Genomic DNA, 19,154 nt, shown 5'->3' with positions numbered 1-19,154 from the left:
CACTGCACTACAGAAACAGGGTAAAACAGAGAGGGGGGGCACATTAATGGCTATATATATATATATATTAAAGCAGCTATAAGGGAGCACTTAATATAAGGATATCCCTTGTATATATAGCGCTTTGTGGTGTGTGCTGGCAGACTCTCCCTCTGTCTCCCCAAAAGGGCTAGTGGGTCCTGTCTTCATTAGAGCATTCCCTGTGAGTTTGCGGTGTGTGTCGGTACGTGGTGTCGACATGTATGAGGACGATATTGGTGTGGAGGCGGAGCAATTGCCAAATATGCAGATGTCACCCCCCAGGGGGTCGACACCAGAATGGATGCCTTTATTTGTGGAATTACGTGATGGTTTATCTTCCCTTAAACAGTCAGTTGAGGACATGAGGCGGCCGGACAATCAATTAATGCCTGTCCAGGCGCCTCAAACACCGTCAGGGGCTGTAAAACGCCCTTTGCCTCAGTCGGTCGACACAGACCCAGACACGGGCACTGATTCCAGTGACGACGGTAGAAATTCAAACGTATTTTCCAGTAGGGCCACACGTTATATGATTTTGGCAATGAAGGAGACGTTACATTTAGCTGATACTACAGATACCGTAAAACAGGGTATTATGTATGGTGTGAAAAAACTACAAACAGTTTTTCCTGAATCAGAAGAATTAAATGACGTGTGTGATGAAGCGTGGGTTGCTCCTGATAAAAAGTTGATAATTTCAAAAAAGTTATTGGCATTATACCCTTTCCCGCCAGAGGTTAGGGCGCGCTGGGAAACACCCCCTAAGGTGGACAAGGCGCTCACACGCTTATCCAAACAAGTGGCGTTACCCTCTCCTGAGACGGCCGCACTTAAGGATCCATCAGATAGAAAGATGGAAGTTATTCAAAAGAATATATACACACATGCAGGTGTTATACTACGACCAGCTATAGCAACTGCCTGGATGTGCAGTGCTGGAGTAGTTTGGTCAGAATCCCTGATTGAAAATATTGATACCCTAGATAGGGACAATGTTTTACTGTCGTTAGAACAAATAAAGGATGCATTTATCTATATGCGTGATGCACAGAGGGATATTTGCACACTGGCATCTCGGGTGAGTGCTATGTCCATTTCAGCCAGAAGAGCCTTATGGACACGACAGTGGACAGGCGATGCGGATTCAAAACGTCACATGGAGGTTTTGCCGTATAAAGGGGAGGAGTTATTTGGAGTTGGTCTATCAGACTTGGTGGCCACGGCTACTGCCGGGAAATCCACTTTTTTACCTCAAGTCACTCCCCAACAGAGAAAGGCACCGACCTTTCAACCGCAGCCTTTTCGCTCCTACAAAAATAAGAGAGCAAAGGGCTTGTCGTACCTGCCACGAGGCAGAGGAAGAGGGAAGAGACACCAACAGGCAGCTCCTTCCCAGGAACAGAAGCCCTCCCCGGCTCCTGCAAAAACCTCAGCATGACGCTGGGGCCTCTCAAGCGGACTCGGGGACAGTGGGGGGCCGTCTCAAAAATTACAGCGCGCAGTGGGCTCACTCGCAGGTAGACCCCTGGATCCTGCAGATAATATCTCAGGGGTACAGGTTGGAATTAGAGACGGATCCTCCTCATCGTTTCCTGAAGTCTGCCTTACCAACCGTCTCTTCCGAAAGGGAGAGGGTGTTGGAAGCCATTCACAAGCTGTACGCTCAGCAGGTGATAGTCAAAGTACCCCTATTACAACAAGGAAAGGGGTATTATTCCACTCTATTTGTGGTACCGAAGCCGGATGGCTCGGTAAGGCCTATTCTAAATCTGAAGTCCTTGAACCTCTACATAAAAAAGTTCAAGTTCAAGATGGAGTCACTCAGAGCAGTGATAGCGAACCTGGAAGAAGGGGACTTTATGGTATCCTTGGACATCAAGGATGCGTATCTACACGTTCCGATTTACCCCGCACACCAGGGGTACCTCAGGTTCATTGTTCAAAACTGTCACTATCAGTTTCAGACGCTGCCGTTCGGATTGTCCACGGCACCTCGGGTCTTTACCAAGGTAATGGCCGAGATGATGATTCTTCTTCGAAGAAAAGGCGTATTAGTTATCCCATACTTGGACGATCTCCTAATAAGGGCAAGGTCCAGAGAACAGCTGGAGACAGCTTTAGCACTATCTCAAGAGGTGCTAAAACAACACGGGTGGATTCTGAATATTCCAAAATCCCATTTAATCCCGACAACTCGTCTGCTGTTCCTAGGAATGATTCTGGACACGGTTCAGAAAAAGGTTTTCCTTCCAGAGGAAAAAGCCAAGGAGTTATCCGATCTGGTCAGGAACCTCCTAAAACCAGGAAAAGTGTCAGTACATCAATGCACAAGAGTCCTGGGAAAAATGGTGGCTTCTTACGAAGCAATTCCATTCGGCAGATTCCATGCAAGAATATTCCAAAGGGATCTGTTGGACAAATGGTCAGGGTCGCATCTGCAGATGCACCTGCGAATAACCCTGTCACCAAAGACAAGGGTGTCACTTCTGTGGTGGTTGCAGAAGGCTCACCTATTAGAAGGCCGCAGATTCGGCATTCAGGATTGGATCCTGGTGACCACGGACGCCAGCCTGAGAGGCTGGGGAGCAGTCACACAAGGAAGAAACTTCCAGGGAGTATGGACGAGTCTGGAAAAGTCTCTTCACATAAACATTCTGGAACTAAGAGCAATCTACAATGCTCTAAGCCAGGCGGAACTTCTCCTGCAAGGAAAGCCGGTGTTGATTCAGTCGGACAACATCACGGCGGTCGCCCATGTAAACAGGCAGGGCGGCACAAGAAGCAGGAGTGCAATGGCAGAAGCTGCCAAGATTCTTCGCTGGGCGGAGAATCACGTGATAGCACTGTCAGCAGTGTTCATCCCGGGCGTGGACAACTGGGAAGCAGACTTCCTCAGCAGACACGATCTTCATCCGGGAGAGTGGGGTCTACATCCAGAAGTCTTCAACATGTTAATAGACCGTTGGGAAAGACCAATTGTAGACATGATGGCGTCTCGCCTCAACAAGAAACTGGACAAATATTGCGCCAGGTCAAGAGATCCACAGGCAATAGCTGTGGACGCACTGGTAACTCCTTGGGTGTACCAGTCAGTGTATGTGTTTCCTCCTCTGCCGCTCATACCAAAGGTATTGAAGATCATACGGCAAAGAAGAGTAAGAACAATACTAGTGGTTCCGGATTGGCCGAGAAGGACTTGGTATCCGGAACTTCAAGAGATGCTCACGGACGAACCGTGGCCTCTACCTCTGAGAAGGGACCTGCTACAGCAGGGTCCCTGTCTTTTTCAAGACTTACCGCGGCTGCGTTTGACGGCATGGCGGTTGAACGCCAGATCCTAAAAGGGAAAGGCATTCCAGAAGAAGTCATTCCTACCTTGATTAAGGCACGGAAGGAAGTCACCGTGAAACATTATCACCGCATTTGGCGAAAATATGTAGCGTGGTGCGAGGATCGGAGGGTTCCGACGGAGGAATTCCAACTGGGTCGTTTCCTACATTTCCTGCAATCAGGATTATCTATGGGTCTCAAATTGGGATCCATTAAGGTTCAAATTTCGGCCCTGTCAATATTCTTCCAAAAAGAATTGGCCTCTGTCCCTGAGGTCCAGACTTTTGTCAAGGGAGTACTGCATATACAGCCTCCTGTGGTGCCTCCGGTGGCACCGTGGGATCTAAATGTAGTTTTAGATTTCCTCAAATCCCATTGGTTTGAACCATTGAAAAAGGTGGATTTGAAATATCTCACATTGAAAGTGACTATGTTACTAGCCCTGGCCTCTGCCAGGAGAGTATCTGAATTGGCGGCTTTATCTTATAAAAGTCCTTATCTAATCTTCCATTCGGATAGGGCAGAACTGCGGACTCGTCCGCATTTTCTCCCTAAAGTGGTATCAGCATTTCATCTGAACCAACCTATTGTGGTGCCTGCGGCCACTAGCGACTTGGAGGACTCCAAGTTGTTGGACGTTGTCAGAGCCTTAAAAATATACATTGCAAGGACGGCTGGAGTCAGAAAATCTGACTCGCTGTTTATATTGTATGCACCCAACAAGTTGGGCGCACCTGCTTCTAAGCAGTCGATTGCTCGTTGGATTTGTAACACAATTCAACTTGCACATTCTGTGGCAGGCCTGCCACAGCCTAAAACTGTAAAAGCCCACTCCACAAGGAAGGTGGGCTCATCTTGGGCGGCTGCCCGAGGGGTCTCGGCATTACAACTCTGCCGAGCAGCTACGTGGTCGGGGGAGAACACGTTTGTAAAATTTTACAAATTTGATACCCTGGCAAAGGAGGACCTGGAGTTCTCTCATTCGGTGCTGCAGAGTCATCCGCACTCTCCCGCCCGTTTGGGAGCTTTGGTATAATCCCCATGGTCCTTTCAGGAACCCCAGCATCCACTTAGGACGATAGAGAAAATAAGAATTTACTTACCGATAATTCTATTTCTCGGAGTCCGTAGTGGATGCTGGGCGCCCATCCCAAGTGCGGATTATCTGCAATACTTGTACATAGTTATTGTTAACTAATTCGGGTTATTGTTAAGGAGCCATCTTTAAGAGGCCCTTTCTGTTGTCATACTGTTAACTGGGTTTAGATCACAAGTTGTACGGTGTGATTGGTGTGGCTGGTATGAGTCTTACCCGGGATTCAAAATGCCTCCCTTATTGTGTATGCTCGTCCGGGCACAGTACCTAACTGGAGTCTGGAGGAGGGTCATAGGGGGAGGAGCCAGTGCACACCACCTGACCTAGTAAAGCTTTACTTTTTTGTGCCCTGTCTCCTGCGGAGCCGCTATTCCCCATGGTCCTTTCAGGAACCCCAGCATCCACTACGGACTCCGAGAAATAGAATTATCGGTAAGTAAATTCTTATTTTTTTTCAGAGAAGCTGTGTCAGGCACAGCCATTGCTAACAGGTGCATAAAATAAAGCATACAGCCATGCAGTCCCATAGTCACAGTGTTGGGTACAATATCAAACAGTCATAATGTCGATATTGACCAGATCAACGTTCATGTAGATAGTGATGAAATGTTGACAAGTTAGAATGTGAACATATTGTACCTCTAGTGGCATAACAACAGCTCAGCCATGAAACTATAAGCCACACAAGCTCTGTTGAAGCAGGGGGCATAAAAAAAAATCATCTGTCTTAAGGCCCATACACACTGGGTGATTTTGAGCTGAAAGCAGCTCACTTTTGGTGTGCTGAGCTGCTTTCAGCTCATAGCTGCCCAGTGTGTATGGATGAGCGCTGATGCGTGCTCCCGCTTCATCGCTGGAGGCCGCCGTTCATCTACTGGTATTACCAGTAGATGAAATGCGGGGTGAGCGGCTTTCCATAGCGTCCTGCTATGGAAAGCCGCTCACCCCCACTGACATCGCTGGGCAGGGAGGAAAAGCACTCAGTGTGTATGCACTGAGCGATTTTCAGCCCAGCGATGTCAGCGATCATCGCTGTGCATACATGCTGGCCAAAAACGCCCAGTGTGTATGCACCTTTACTTTGCAACTGTAAAGGTGCATGCACACTGGGCGATTTTGAGCTCAAAGTAGCTAACCTTTGGAGTTTTGAGAATCTCCTAGTGTGTATGGCCGGACAGTGAGTTGTTAGACACGCTCCCGCATCATCGCCGTCCGCAGCTGGTCGTCGGCCTGTTTTACCGGCCGAGTGAATCACTTTCCACAGTCTCCTACTGTGGAAAGTGGTGTACCCCTGTGAACTTCGCTGGTTCGGGTGAAAATCGCTCAGTGTGTATGCATTGAGCGATTTTTCGCCCAGCGATGTTCACATCATCGCTCTGCATAGACACTGGGCAAAAACGTCCAGGGTGTATGCACCTTTACTTAATAATTTCAAACTGCTTCTGTATGCAACATCGGCACAGAACTGTTTATTGGGAGCTTCTTGGATTGGCTTTCCATGGTCTAGCAGTTGCACACAAGCTTCAGAGCACCACAAACAATGGCAAACATCTGTTGTAGTCATTTCACTCTGGAGCAGTGCGAATGCATGTTCTGGAGTGAATCACTCTTCACCTTCTGGCAGGGTGACTGATAAGTCTGGGTTGGCAAATGCTTGGAGAACGTATTCAACCTAGTGTCAGTTGTAAAGTTTGGGTAGACGCAATAATTGTTTGGGCTAATTCTTATTTTCTCTGACGTCCTAAGTGGATGCTGGGACTCCGTAAGGACCATGGGGAATAGCGGCTCCGCAGGAGACTGGGCACAAATAAGAAAGCTTTAGGACTACCTGGTGGCAGAAGACTCCTGTCTTCAACAAGGTAGCGCACAGCACTACAGCTGTGCGCCATTGCTCCTCATGCATACCTCACACTCCGGTCACTGATGGGTGCAGGGCGCTGGGGGGGGGCGCCCTGAGCAGCAATATAAACACCTTGCCTGGCAAAATAATAACCATATATAGTCCCAGATTCTATATATGTGATAAATACCCCTACCAGAATCCATAAAAAAGCGGGAGAAAAGTCAGCTGAAAAAGGGGCGGGGCTATCTCCCTCAGCACACTGGCGCCATTTTCTCTTCACAGTGCAGCTGGAAGACAGCTCCCCAGGCTCTCCCCTGTAGTTTTCAGGCTCAAAGGGTTAAAAAGAGAGGGGGGGCACTAAATTTAGGCGCAATATTGTGTATACAAGCAGCTATTGGGGGAAATTCACTCAGTTATAGTGTTAATCCCTACATTATATAGCGCTCTGGTGTGTGCTGGCATACTCTCTCTCTGTCTCCCCAAAGGGCTTTGTGGGGTCCTGTCCTCAGTCAGAGCATTCCCTGTGTGTGTGCGGTGTGTCGGTACGGCTGTGTCGACATGTTTGATGAGGAGGCTTATGTGGAGGCGGAGCAGATGCCGATAAATGTGATGTCGCCCCCTGGGGGCCGACACCAGAGTGGATGGATAGGTGGAAGGTATTAACCGACAGTTGTCAACTCCTTACATAAAAGGCTGGATGACGTAACAGCTGTGGGACAGCCGGCTTCTCAGCCCGCGCCTGCCCAGGCGTCTCAAAGGCCATCAGGGGCTCAAAAACGCCCGCTCCCTCAGATGGCAGACACAGATGTCGACACGGAGTCTGACTCCAGTGTCGACGAGGTTGAGACATATACACAATCCACTAGGAACATCCGTTGCATGATCCCGGCAATAAAAAATGTGTTACACATTTCTGACATTAACCCAAGTACCACTAAAAAAGGGTTTTATGTCTGGGGAGAAAAGGCAGGCAGTGTTTTGTTCCCCCATCAGATGAGTGAATGAAGTGTGTGAAAAAGCGTGGGTTCCCCCGATAAGAAACTGGTAATTTCAAAAAAGTTACTGATGGCGTACCCTTTCCAGCCAGAGGATAGGTTACGCTGGGAGATATCCCCTAGGGTGGATAAGGCGCTCACACGTTTGTCAAAAAAGGTGGCACTGCCGTCTTAGGATATGGCCACTTTGAAGGTACCTGTTGATAAAAAGCAGGAGGCTGTCCTGAAGTCTGTATTTACACACTCAGGTACTAGACTGAGACCTGCAATTGCTTCAGCATGGATAGTGCTGCTGCAGCGTGGTCTGTGACCCTGTCAGACAGGGATACTATTTTGCTAACATAAGAGCATATTAAAGACGTCGTCTTATATATGAGGGATGCACAGAGGGATATTTTGCCGGCTGGCATCCAGAATTAATGCAATGTCCATTCTGCCAGGAGGGTATTAGAGACCCGGCACTGGACAGGTAATGCTGACTTTAAAAGGCACATAGAGATTCTGCCTTATAAGGGTGAGGAATTGTTTGGGGATGGTCTCTGGGACCTCGTATCCACAGCAACAGCTGGGAAGAAAAACTTTTACCTCAGGTTTCCTCACAGCCTAAGAAAGCACTGTATTATCAGGTACAGTCCTTTCGGCTTCAGAAAAGCAAGCGGGTCAAAGGCGCTTCCTTTCTGCACAGAGACAAGGGAAGAGGGAAAAAGCTGCAACAGTCAGCCATTTCCTAGGATCAAAATTCTTCCCCCGCTTCCTCTGAGTCCACCGCATGACGCGGGGGCTCCACAGGTGTAGCCAGGAGCGGTGGGGGCGCGTCTCGAGAACTTCAGCGTCCAGTGGGCTCACTCACAGGTGGATCCCTGGGTTCTGCATGTAGTATCACAGGGATACAAGCTGGAGTTCGAGGCTACTCCCTCTCGCCGTTACCTCAAATCAGCAAGCTGTACTTCCAGCAGGTGAAAATCAAGGTACCCCTCCTTCAACAAGGCCGGGATTACTATTCCACAATGTTGTGGTACCGAAACCAGACGGTTTGGTGAAACCCATTCTAAAATTGAAATCTTTGAACACTTATATACGAAGGTTCAAGATAAAAATGAAATTGCTCGTGGCGGTTATTGCGAGCCTGGACGAGGGAGATTACATGGTATCTCTGGACATCAAGGATGCTTACCTGCATGTCCCCATTTACCATCCTCACCAGGAGTACCTCAGTTTTGTGGTACAGGTTTGTCATTACCAATTCCAGATGTTGCCGTTCGGTCTGTCCACGGCACCAAGAGTATTTACCAAGGTAATGGCCGAAATTATGATACTCCTTCGAAAAAAGGGAGTTTTTAATTATCCCGTACTTGGACGATCTCCTGATAAAGGCGATGTCCAAGGAGCAGTTATTGGTCGGGGTAGCACTATCTCGGGAAGTGCTACAATAGCACAGCTGGTTCCTACAACACGTCTACTGTTCCTGGGGATGGTTCTGGAGACAGACCAGAAAAAAGTGTTTCTCCCGGAGGAGAAAGCCGAGGAGCTGTCATCTCTAGTCAGAGGCCTCCTGAAACCAAAACAGGTGTCGGTGCATCACTGCACGCGAGTCCTGGGGAAAATGGTAGCTTCCTACGAAGCAATGCCATTCGGCAGGTTTCATGCAAGAGCTTTTCAGTGGGACCTGTTGGACAAGTGGTCCGGATCGCATCTTCAGATGCATCGGCTGATACCCTGGTCCTTGGAGACAGGGTTATCTCTGCCGTGGTGACTGCAGGGTGCTCATCTTCGAGAGGGCCGCAGATTCGGCATACAGGACTGGGTTCTGGTGACCACGGATGCCAGCCTTCGAGGCTGGGGGGCAGTCACACAGGGGAAAAACTTCCAGGGACTATGGTCGAATCAGGAGATTTCCCTACACATAAACATTCTGGAACTGAGGGCCATTTACAATGCCCTAAGTCAAGCAAGACCCCTGCTTCAAAACCAGCCGGTACTGATTGTCAGACAACATCACGGCGGTCGCCCATGTAAACCAACAGGGCGGCACAAGAAGCAGGATGGCGATGGCAGAAGCCACAAGGATTCTCCGATGGGCGGAAAATCATGTGTTAGCACTGTCAGCAGTATTCATTCCCGGAGTGGACAACTGGGAAGCAGATTTTCTCAGCAGACACGACCTCCACCCGGGAGAGTGGGGACTTCATCCAGAAGTCTTCCAAATGATTGTACACCATTGGGAAAGGCCACAGGTGGACATGATGGCGTCCCGCCTCAACAAAAAGCTAAAAAGATATTGCGCCAGGTCAAGGGACCCTCAGGCGATAGCTGTGGACGCTCTGGTAACACCGTGGGTGTACCAGTCGGTGTATGTGTTCCCTCCTCTGCCTCTCATACCCAAGGTACTGAGAATAATAAGAAGGAGAGGAGTAAGAACTATACTCGTGGTTCCGGATTGGACAAGAAGAGCTTGGTACCCAGAACTTCAAGAAATGATCTCAGAGGACCCATGGCCTCTGCCGCTCAGACAGGACCTGCTGCAGCAGGGGCCCTGTCTGTTCTAAGACTTACCGCGGCTGCGTTTGACGGCATGGCGGTTGACCACCGGATCCTAAAGGAAAAAGGCATTCCGGAGGAAGTCATTCCTTCGCTGATTAAGGCTAGGAAAGATGTGACCGCAAAACATTATCACCGCATATGGCGAAAATATGTTGCTTGGTGTGAGGCCAGGAAGGCCCCAACAGAAGATTTTCAACTGGGTCGATTTCGGCACTTCCTACAGTCAGGAGTGACTATGGGCCTAAAATTGTCTTCCATTAAGGTCCAGTTTTCGGCTCTGTACATTTTCTTCCAAAAAAGAACTGGGTTCACTGCCTGAAGTTCAGACATTTGTAAAGGGAGTGCTGCATATTCAGCCTCCTTTTGTGCCTCCAGTGGCACCGTGGGACCTCAACGTGGTGTTGGGTTTCCTAAAGTCACATTGGTTGAGCCACTTAAAACCGTGGATTTAAAATATCTCACGTGGAAAGTGGTCATGCTTTTGGCCTTGGCTTCGGCTAGGCGAGTGTCAGAATTGGCTGCTTTGTCATGTAAAAGCCCCTATTTGATTTTCCATATGGATAGGGCAGAATTGAGGACTCGTCCCCAGTTTCTCCCTAAGGTGGTATCAGCTTTTCACTTGAACCAACCTATTGTTGTGCCTGCGGCTACTAGGGACTTGGAAGATTCCAAGTTACTGGACGTAGTCAGGGCCTTGAAAATTTGTTTCCAGTACGGCTGGAGTCAGGAAGACTGACTCGCTATTTATCCTGTATGCACCCAACAAGCTGGGTGCTCCTGCTTCGAAGCAGACTATTGCTCGTTGGATTTGTAGCACAATTCAGCTTGCGCATTCTGTGGCTGGCCTGCCGCAGCCTAAATCTGTAAAAGCCCATTCCACGAGGAAAGTGGGCTCTTCTTGGGCGGCTGCCCGAGGGGTCTCGGCTTTACAACTTTGCCGAGCTGCTACTTGGTCAGGGGCAAACACGTTTGCAAAATTCTACAAATTTGATACCCTGGCTGAGGAGGACCTTGAGTTCTCTCTTTCGGTGCTGCAGAGTCATCCGCACTCTCCCGCCCGTTTGGGAGCTTTGGTATAATCCCCATGGTCCTTACGGAGTCCCAGCATCCACTTAGGACGTCAGAGAAAATAAGATTTTACTCACCGGTAAATCTATTTCTCGTAGTCCGTAGTGGATGCTGGGCGCCCGTCCCAAGTGCGGACTGTCTGCAATACTTGTATATAGTTATTGTTAACTAAAGGGTTGTTGTTGAGCCATCTGTGGAGAGGCTCTGTTATGTTCATACTGTTAACTGGGTATAATATCACAAGTTATACGGTGTGATTGGTGTGGCTGGTATGAGTCTTACCCGGGATTCAAAATCCTTCCTCCGGGCACAGTATCCTAACTGAGGTCTGGAGGAGGGTCATAGTGGGAGGAGCCAGTGCACACCAGGTAGTCCTAAAGCTTTCTTAGTTGTGCTCAGTCTCCTGCGGAGCCGCTATTCCCCATGGTCCTTACGGAGTCCCAGCATCCACTACGGACTACGAGAAATAGATTTACCGGTGAGTAAAATCTTATTATTTAACCTGCACCCCTTTGTTCCAATGAAAAAAAATTCTAATGCTACACTGCAATGCCATTCTAAAGATTTGTGTGTATCCAACTTTGGAAAAACAGTTTGGGGAAGGCCATTTTCTGTTCTGCATAGTTTACTGGATTTGGTCTTTATTGACTTAGCTGCCTTGCACACTTACCTAGCATCAACCCCATCAAACCCCTTTGAATTAAATTGGGGCACCAGCATTTGTGCAGGACCATATTAATTCTCTTATGGCTGAATGCATGGGAATGCCTGCAGCTATGTTCTAAAATCAGCAAGGAAGACCAACTGCATATTATTACCCAAGCTTTTAGAGTGAGATGTTCAACAAATACATATGGTTGTGATGTTTGAGTGACCGCATACTTTGTCATGTAATGTATGACATATCCTAGTCTTGACTCATGAAAGAGACCCTTTTTACATTACAGCTAAAGCTTTATTGTTGTAGGTTTGATTTGCACTGCAGTGTTCTCCATCTGGAATGTCAACCTTTTGCAAGGTTCAAAAATGAGTATTTCATTTTAGTAAAGGAGCCAAATGCAATTCCTTTCATTTGGTGTAAAATAATTTGAATGTGTTTCATTAGTGTCAGGGCACATACTGCTATAGAAATCAGGCTTTACCTAGTTATGTTGGAGATGGAATGGGTGGGGCTAGAATGTTCTACAACCAATCAGAGAACTATCATGTTGACTGTACATTGTTTGCCTTTTTATTTGTAGTCCACTTTGATGGGGTAACGTTCATGAATTTGTGGTGTCAAACATTTCTGTATTAAAGGCGTCACACACTGAATTTAATCAATTATCTGCACAACTTTATTTTGTCAGCCTTATGTAGTTTCCAGCTTAATAGCTTTGCGACCTGAATTTTTCTACAGAAAATTACAACAGCAATATATTGAATGTCACAGGATATTTCATATGTCAGTATTTTTGCTGAAGAAACCAGTGGTGCCACCACACCTGAGATGTTTTGTTTCAGGTGTATAGATTTAGTTAGTTTGGCAAACGGGAATAATTACTAGCAGGGCGCTGTTCTGTACTAATTTAGATGTTTAAGTGACCTAGCAGTATGCTTGTAGTGATGGTAAAGTTGCTGTCACCTAGAGACAGTGTATGCCACCTGCGGATGTCATAATCTGTTTTGCAGTGAGTGTTAAAGCTGTCGTCTTGCTGTAATATTACAATGTTCAATTGCTGATGGGTTAACTAGTTAAGTGCAGCTGTTGCTTACATATGATGTAGAATTAAAGTGTTTTCTAAGCCATCACAGAGGTATTTCACGGAAGTTATTTTTGAGGGGGTCTTAACAACTATGGGCACCATTCAATTCGAAGACTGTTGAAAAGCGCCTGGAATTAGCTCCTGGAGATATTCAATACAGCGCCCAGTGAGACCTGCCTTCGAGAGTGCGAGCAGAAATCTGACAAACGTGCCTACACAATGCTGATTTCTACCCTTAGTGCGGCGGAAACATCGTCTCTCTGGCACTTAAGTGTGAGAATACCGGTTCTCCCGACAAAACACCCTGTTTAGTCTGTTAGGACGGGCATTCTCCGACTTACCACTGCGTTGTATTGATTAACCCCCGGGAGCTAATTCCCAGCGCTATTCAATTGTCTTCAAATGGAATTGTGCCTTATATATCTTTAATATTTATGTGGCAAAATCAGTACTTTTAAGGAATGTCAGCATAGAATTTATCTGGATTTCATTTTTTTTCTTCTGAATTCTGATATTACATTTTCAAAGGTAAATAACAACATAGGTCTGACTGTCGTACTGATTCATTTGTAAACATTCAACAAATGTAATTGCCGAGTTGCTATTTTGCTTTTAATCCAAATCTGTCCTAGTGTTTTGCAGTTTTTGGTGCATGTGTTCAATATCTGGACCTAAAGGACCTGACCTATCTGCTTTTCTCTACAGTGTATCACGTGCAACAAGACCTTTAAAAAGCTCTGGTCCCTCCATGAGCACATTAAGATCGTCCATGGATACGCCGAAAAGAAGTTCTCGTGTGAGATCTGTGAGAAGAAGTTCTACACAATGGCACATGTTCGCAAACATCTGGTCGGTAAGTCATCCAGCCGCTCATTACATTTGTCAACTTGTCCCCACTTATGTCTTCCAGATAATTACAAGAAAACGAGTAATGCAGAAATTATTTCTACTGTGGAGAATGTCACTTTTGCACAATCTTTTCTTGTGCAATTCTTGTACAGTAAGGGAAAGGATATGTGTATATTTAAATGATATACAATATTCGCACCTTTTGATCAGTTCAAATGAAAAGTTCACAACTGGCAATATATCATACAATGTTAGTTTTAGTAGATCTGTGGGCCATATTCAAATGTTATCGCGTGGCTCAGTACCAGCGAGCGCCCGCCTGCAACTATTCAAATGTTGCTGCCGACGGGCTTGAGAAGTTAATTTCAGCACACTACCCCCGGAGGCAGCGAGCTGAAATGTGCATACCCAGATGGGTCTTTTCACGCTCGCGCTCATTAGTTTAGTCAGGTTTCGGTGCTTTACGCCCCTAAACCTGTCTCTAATGGGCGCGATAAGTGGGGGCAATTGCATATTGCCCTGCGATCTCCCCCCACTTTAGACGGGAGATCGTGCGCAATACAGCAATTGAATTCAATAGGACAATAGATCTTGTACAAGGGTAAATAAACTACATAAACTTATATTTTTTGAACCTATGAGGTTTCTGGAACTTATTTCCAAAATAACAATATCCCATATTCACACTATTTATAACGAGCAAGAATGTATACACTACTCAATACTTACTGTACATTCCCTCTTTTGCTTGAAACTCTCCCACTTGATGAAGTGACATTTATTCCATGTTGCTGCTTATGATGTACCTTATCTGGGGTAGTAGCTGTATTTGTGATTTGCCTCATTTATTAGAGGGGTTCCAATAAAAAGGAGGAACAGAACTAATAAGGATCCACGATTCTATAGAATGCCATCTTTCTTAGTAGTATTTGCAGGTTTTAAGTTTGAAATTGCTCATTTGGGACATAAATGTGATGCTTCATTTTCCAGGGCAAAAAACATACGTTTGTAGTTTAGTAATACAGTAAGGAGTATTTTTAGGTAATGGTAATTTTACAATGCGATTAAGTCCTCATATGGATACACATTTTTTTTTCTTCAGTTTTTAATACAGTAGTTATGAATATTTTGGGTTATATGTAACTTGTATACAATTTAACATTTTAAAAACACTTATTTCTCCTGCAGGGTCCACAGGGTATCCACAGGATACAATGGGATATAGTGGAGCGACAGCGGATTTGTACCAAACGGTTAAAGCTTTTCGGCCTCCCAGCATGCAACGGGCCCGTCCATATATCCCGCCTCTGGCTCAGGCAAATCAGTTTTTTGTTTGGTGCGGCAGGAGCCGGACCATGGTCAGAGGGCTGCTGTTTTAACAGCCATTAGCTTGCTTATTTTATTTTTATAGTCTTATTATTTTTTTTGAGTGAACTTTCTAACAAGCGTCTTATATATACCTTAGAAAGTGTCGCTCCAACAACACTCTGCCGGGTTGCGACAACGCTTACCCACGTATACAGTGCTGTTTCGGTGGGCGTCTGTGTCGGAAATACGAGCAGGTCCAGCAGACGTTACGAGGGTGTGGCCGGAGCACGGGGAGGAGGTAAGGCATTGGTTCCGCTTAGAGGGGGAACGCGGACACAGCCACACTGTTTTGGGAGGAGACTACCAAACAGTCGCTGCCACCGAGAGTGCACCAGCGCTAGGCCTTAGGCATCATAGTATCTACTGTGCATTGTTTTATCTATACTCATACATATTTATATGTAGTTTTACTAGTCCAGTGCAGTTTTATTGTTTATATGCAATAACTTCTGCATTATACATGTACTGAGTGTGCCTGTAGTTGTTGTGTGGGATTCCATTCTCCTATATCACATATAGCTATCACTATATTTTGTACCCTGAGGGGCTAAGTGCATCAGGGTCCCATATCTATCGATCGATCGATCGATCTATCTATATATATCTATATATATATATATATATATATAAATAGATCAGATACAGATATAGATATATATATATCTATATATGTATATTTATTTATTTGCAGGTATAGTGTTTGTCTGGCTCTATTATACTGTTGCGCCCTAAGGCTACATTCCTTATAATGCCTGCCACACAGGGCGGGAGTTCCGCAGACGTTTCTGCATCCTGCAGTACTGGCACTAAGTATTTACCTGAGGGGGAAGTTTTAGCTGCTGGTTCAGGCGCTGAGTGCCATACACCCAGTCAACCTGCAGCACCTGTGGCCAATCAGGACCCACCTTGGGCAGCGTTCTCAAGTCTGCTGACTACACTTGTGACATGTCTTACGCCCCCTGTGGGACCTCCTGTGCCATTGCAGCCACATATTTTCCCTGTAGTTAACCCGCCCTGGGCGGATGCTCTGTTTACCCAATTACAGCAATTAAATCAATATGTGGTTAGATAAAAGTCTACCCCATGCTCCTCTGGGGCCAAGGGGTCATCTTAACCGGGCATTTCTTCCTCACAATCCACTAATATTTTGGATAATTCTTCCGATGAGGATGGGGAATATACTGATCCGTCAGACACTGATACAGTTGCTTCTGATGAGGAATCTACGACCAAGGTTGATGATCCTGACCTAGTAGAGCCTATTAAGCTAATTCTTCAAATAGATTATGACATTGAGCCTGCTACTGCATCTAAGAAACCTGATAAGTTCAGATGTCAGAAGGTTGCTAAAGTAGTCTTACCACATTCTGACCGTTTAATTGACATACGTCAGTAATCCTGGTAGTCTCCAGGAAAGAAATTTTCCCTGTCTAAAAGAGGCTAGCTCGTTATCCTATCCCTGCGGAGTTGAGTAACAAGTGGGAAACGCCACGGCCGGTGGACTCTCATGTCGCCCGTCTTGTGGTGTCATCTACTCTGCCTGTCACCACTGTCACCTCACTGAAGGACCCGACGGATAAGCGCGTGGAGGGATGCCTGAAGTCTATTTACTCCCTTACTGGCACTGTACATAGACCCACTGTGGCAGCCTTCTGGGCTGCGAACGGTATTGAAGCATGGGTTCAGGCAATTGAGGATGAGCTGCCTCAAGATTTTTCTGACACTGCTAGACAATATCTGTCTTGTATTACCACAGCCTCTCACTATATTCAGGAGGTGGCCTTTGATGCAGGTGAAATGGCGGCCAAGGCATCTACTACGTCTATCCTGGCTCGTTGAATTATGTGGTTGAGATCCTGGAAGGTGGACCTGGACTCAAAAGACCTTGGAGGTGCTTCCTTTTAAGGGAGACATCCCCTTTGGGGAGGATCTGAACAAGATTGTAACTGACTTGGCTTTTGCCAAGACTGCGTGTCTCCCAAATACTAATCCTTCTGCTTCGAAGGCTAAGAGTACCACCTTTCGTTCCTTTTGACCTCCAGGGAAAGCAAAGGGTCAGGCGTATCCGCGACGAGCTCGTACTTTCACAACCACTAATCCTAAATCTAAACCGTCCTGGGCCGCTCGTCAGCCTGCTTCCAAACAAGACAAGCCTGCTGCATGATGGGGCGGGCCTCCCCCAGGGTGGGAGGCCGACTTCTGCAGTTCGCCCAGGCCTGGTTAAAGACCGCTTCTAATGCCTGGGTGCGGGAAGTTTTCTCTCACGGGTACGCAATCTTTCAAGAGACGTCCCTCCTCACCAGTTTTGCACAATGGTTATCCCTGCGGATCTGTTAAAGGCACAAGCTCTACACTTGGTTGTACAATCCCTCCTGGATACAGGAGTGGTAGTGCCGGTATCTCTGTCTCAGAGAGGCAGGGGATACTATTCGACCCTGTTTCTAGTTCTGAAGCCAAATTGGTCCTTCCGGCCTATACTCAACCTCAAATCATTGAACAAGTTTGTGAGAGTATCCAAATTCCGTATGGAAACCCTGTGCTCTATAGTGCTGGCCATGGAACCGGAAGAATATATGGTATCCCTGGACATACAGGATGCTTACCTGCACATACCTATTGTCATGTCGCATCAGCAATATCTGCGGTTTGCTATTGGCAACCTACCTTATCAATTCCAGGCACTGCCTTTTGGATTGGGCACGGCCCCTCGGATCTTCACCAAGGTCATGGCCGTAATGACTGCTCTTCTCCGCCATCAGGGAATCGGGATCCTGCCGTCTCTGGACGACTTGCTGATCCTGGCGAACTCCCAAGAGGTTCTCTGCAGTCATCTGGAACTGACGGTCCAATTCCTACAAGCCGACAGGTGGCTCATCAACTGGAAAGAGTCCTCGCTGTTCCCTGCTCGGAGCATGGTGCACCTAGGGGCTTTACTGGACATGCACAACGAACGATTGTATTTGTCTCCAGAGAAAGTCCTGGGCTAGATCAGATATTTCCTCTCTCGCCCAAGAGTGTCGATATACTCAGCGATGCAAGTACTAGGCCTCATGGTGTCGGCTTTCGACATGGTAGAGTACGCTCAGTATCATTCCCACCCTCTGCAGAAGTTAATCCTTTCCAAGTGGGACGGCCTTCCTCATCGGATCAGGTCTCAAATTATCTCCTTGACTCCCGAGATTTGTCTGTCACTGAGCTGGTGGCTACAGGACCAACAGTTGAGCAGGGGCCATCCCTTCTGGATCTCCAACTGGGTCCTCCTGACAACGGATGCCAGTCTGCAGGGTTGGGTCACGATGTTGGAGCAGCACTCTTTCCAGGGTCGGTGGACCAGGGAGGAATTTCTCCTCCCGATAAACATTCTGGAATTGCGGGCAGTGTTCAATGCGTTGACACTTGTCCTGCCTCTAGTTCAGAACAGGTCTGTTCAAGTACAATCAGACAACGCCACCACGGTGGCGTACATAAATCATCAAGGCGGCACTCGAAGCCGCATGGCAATGCTGGAAGTATCAAAGATCCTCCGTTGGGCGGAACGCCATTTGGCAGCAATATCGGCAGTGTTTATTCCCGAAGTCCTCAACTCAGTCGTTAGGACGTTCACGCAGGAGAGTGGAGTCTAAAAATAGCGGGAAGACCACGTGCCATTGAAGGGCGGGGCTTCACTATGAGAGGATCCAGCAGCTCACCAGCTCCATTTTCCCTCTGCAGTGGACACAGACTCTGATTGACAGGGACACGCACCTCCTCCAGTTTGACTCCAAATTACCTCAGCGGTATCAGAGGGTCATAGCAGGTGGGGTGACTATCAGTGTACTAAGTCCCCTATCAGGGTACTTAGTCTGTGACCCGGCTAAGCTTGGCATTAGCGGTAAGGGTGCGGTGGGGAGTGGCTCCAAACAACTGTCTCTCCCTGAAGGACTCTTTGTGGGTTACCTGTGCTTAACCTTTTCCTGTGTGTGTGTGTGTGTGTGTGTGTGTGCTGTCACATTTAGATTGTCAGGCAAAGAGTGTGTTTCTTGTACAGCGGAGTGTTCCTCTTCACCAGGGGGCTCACTACTGGGTACTCAGGGTTCACAGAATAGTGGGACTGAACCAGAGTGGGTTAATTCTCTTAAAGTAATGATCCCCACTCTTTCTACAAAATTTTCCCGCAATGAGAAAGAGACGCAATACTTAAAACAGACTGTGGATGAGTTTATGAAAATAGACTCAGTCCCCAAAACAGCGTCTCAATCCCCTCCCATTTGTCCACAAAAGCAATCTCTGGCCCATATCCTGCAGTCTGACTCTGACAG

At 47.0% G+C, this 19,154-nt stretch overlaps 1 protein-coding gene across 5 annotated transcripts in view; it reads left to right on the top strand.

Annotated features, from left to right (window-relative positions):
* The window catches only part of ZNF652 (zinc finger protein 652), a 210,184-nt gene that overhangs the window by 146,228 nt on the left and 44,802 nt on the right, over positions 1-19,154 (top strand). For all 5 annotated transcript variants that reach the window (XM_063959854.1, XM_063959855.1, XM_063959858.1 and 2 more), the window contains one exon: positions 13,345-13,492. In XM_063959854.1, coding sequence (XP_063815924.1) covers positions 13,345-13,492 — 148 coding nt within the window. The remainder of the gene's footprint in view (positions 1-13,344; positions 13,493-19,154) is intronic.

Source organism: Pseudophryne corroboree, chromosome 3, assembly GCF_028390025.1.
Source record: "Pseudophryne corroboree isolate aPseCor3 chromosome 3, aPseCor3.hap2, whole genome shotgun sequence".
Taxonomy (NCBI): Eukaryota; Metazoa; Chordata; class Amphibia; order Anura; family Myobatrachidae; genus Pseudophryne; species Pseudophryne corroboree.
Note: the sequence above shows the minus strand (reverse complement) of the source record. Positions and strands in the feature narration are given on the sequence as shown.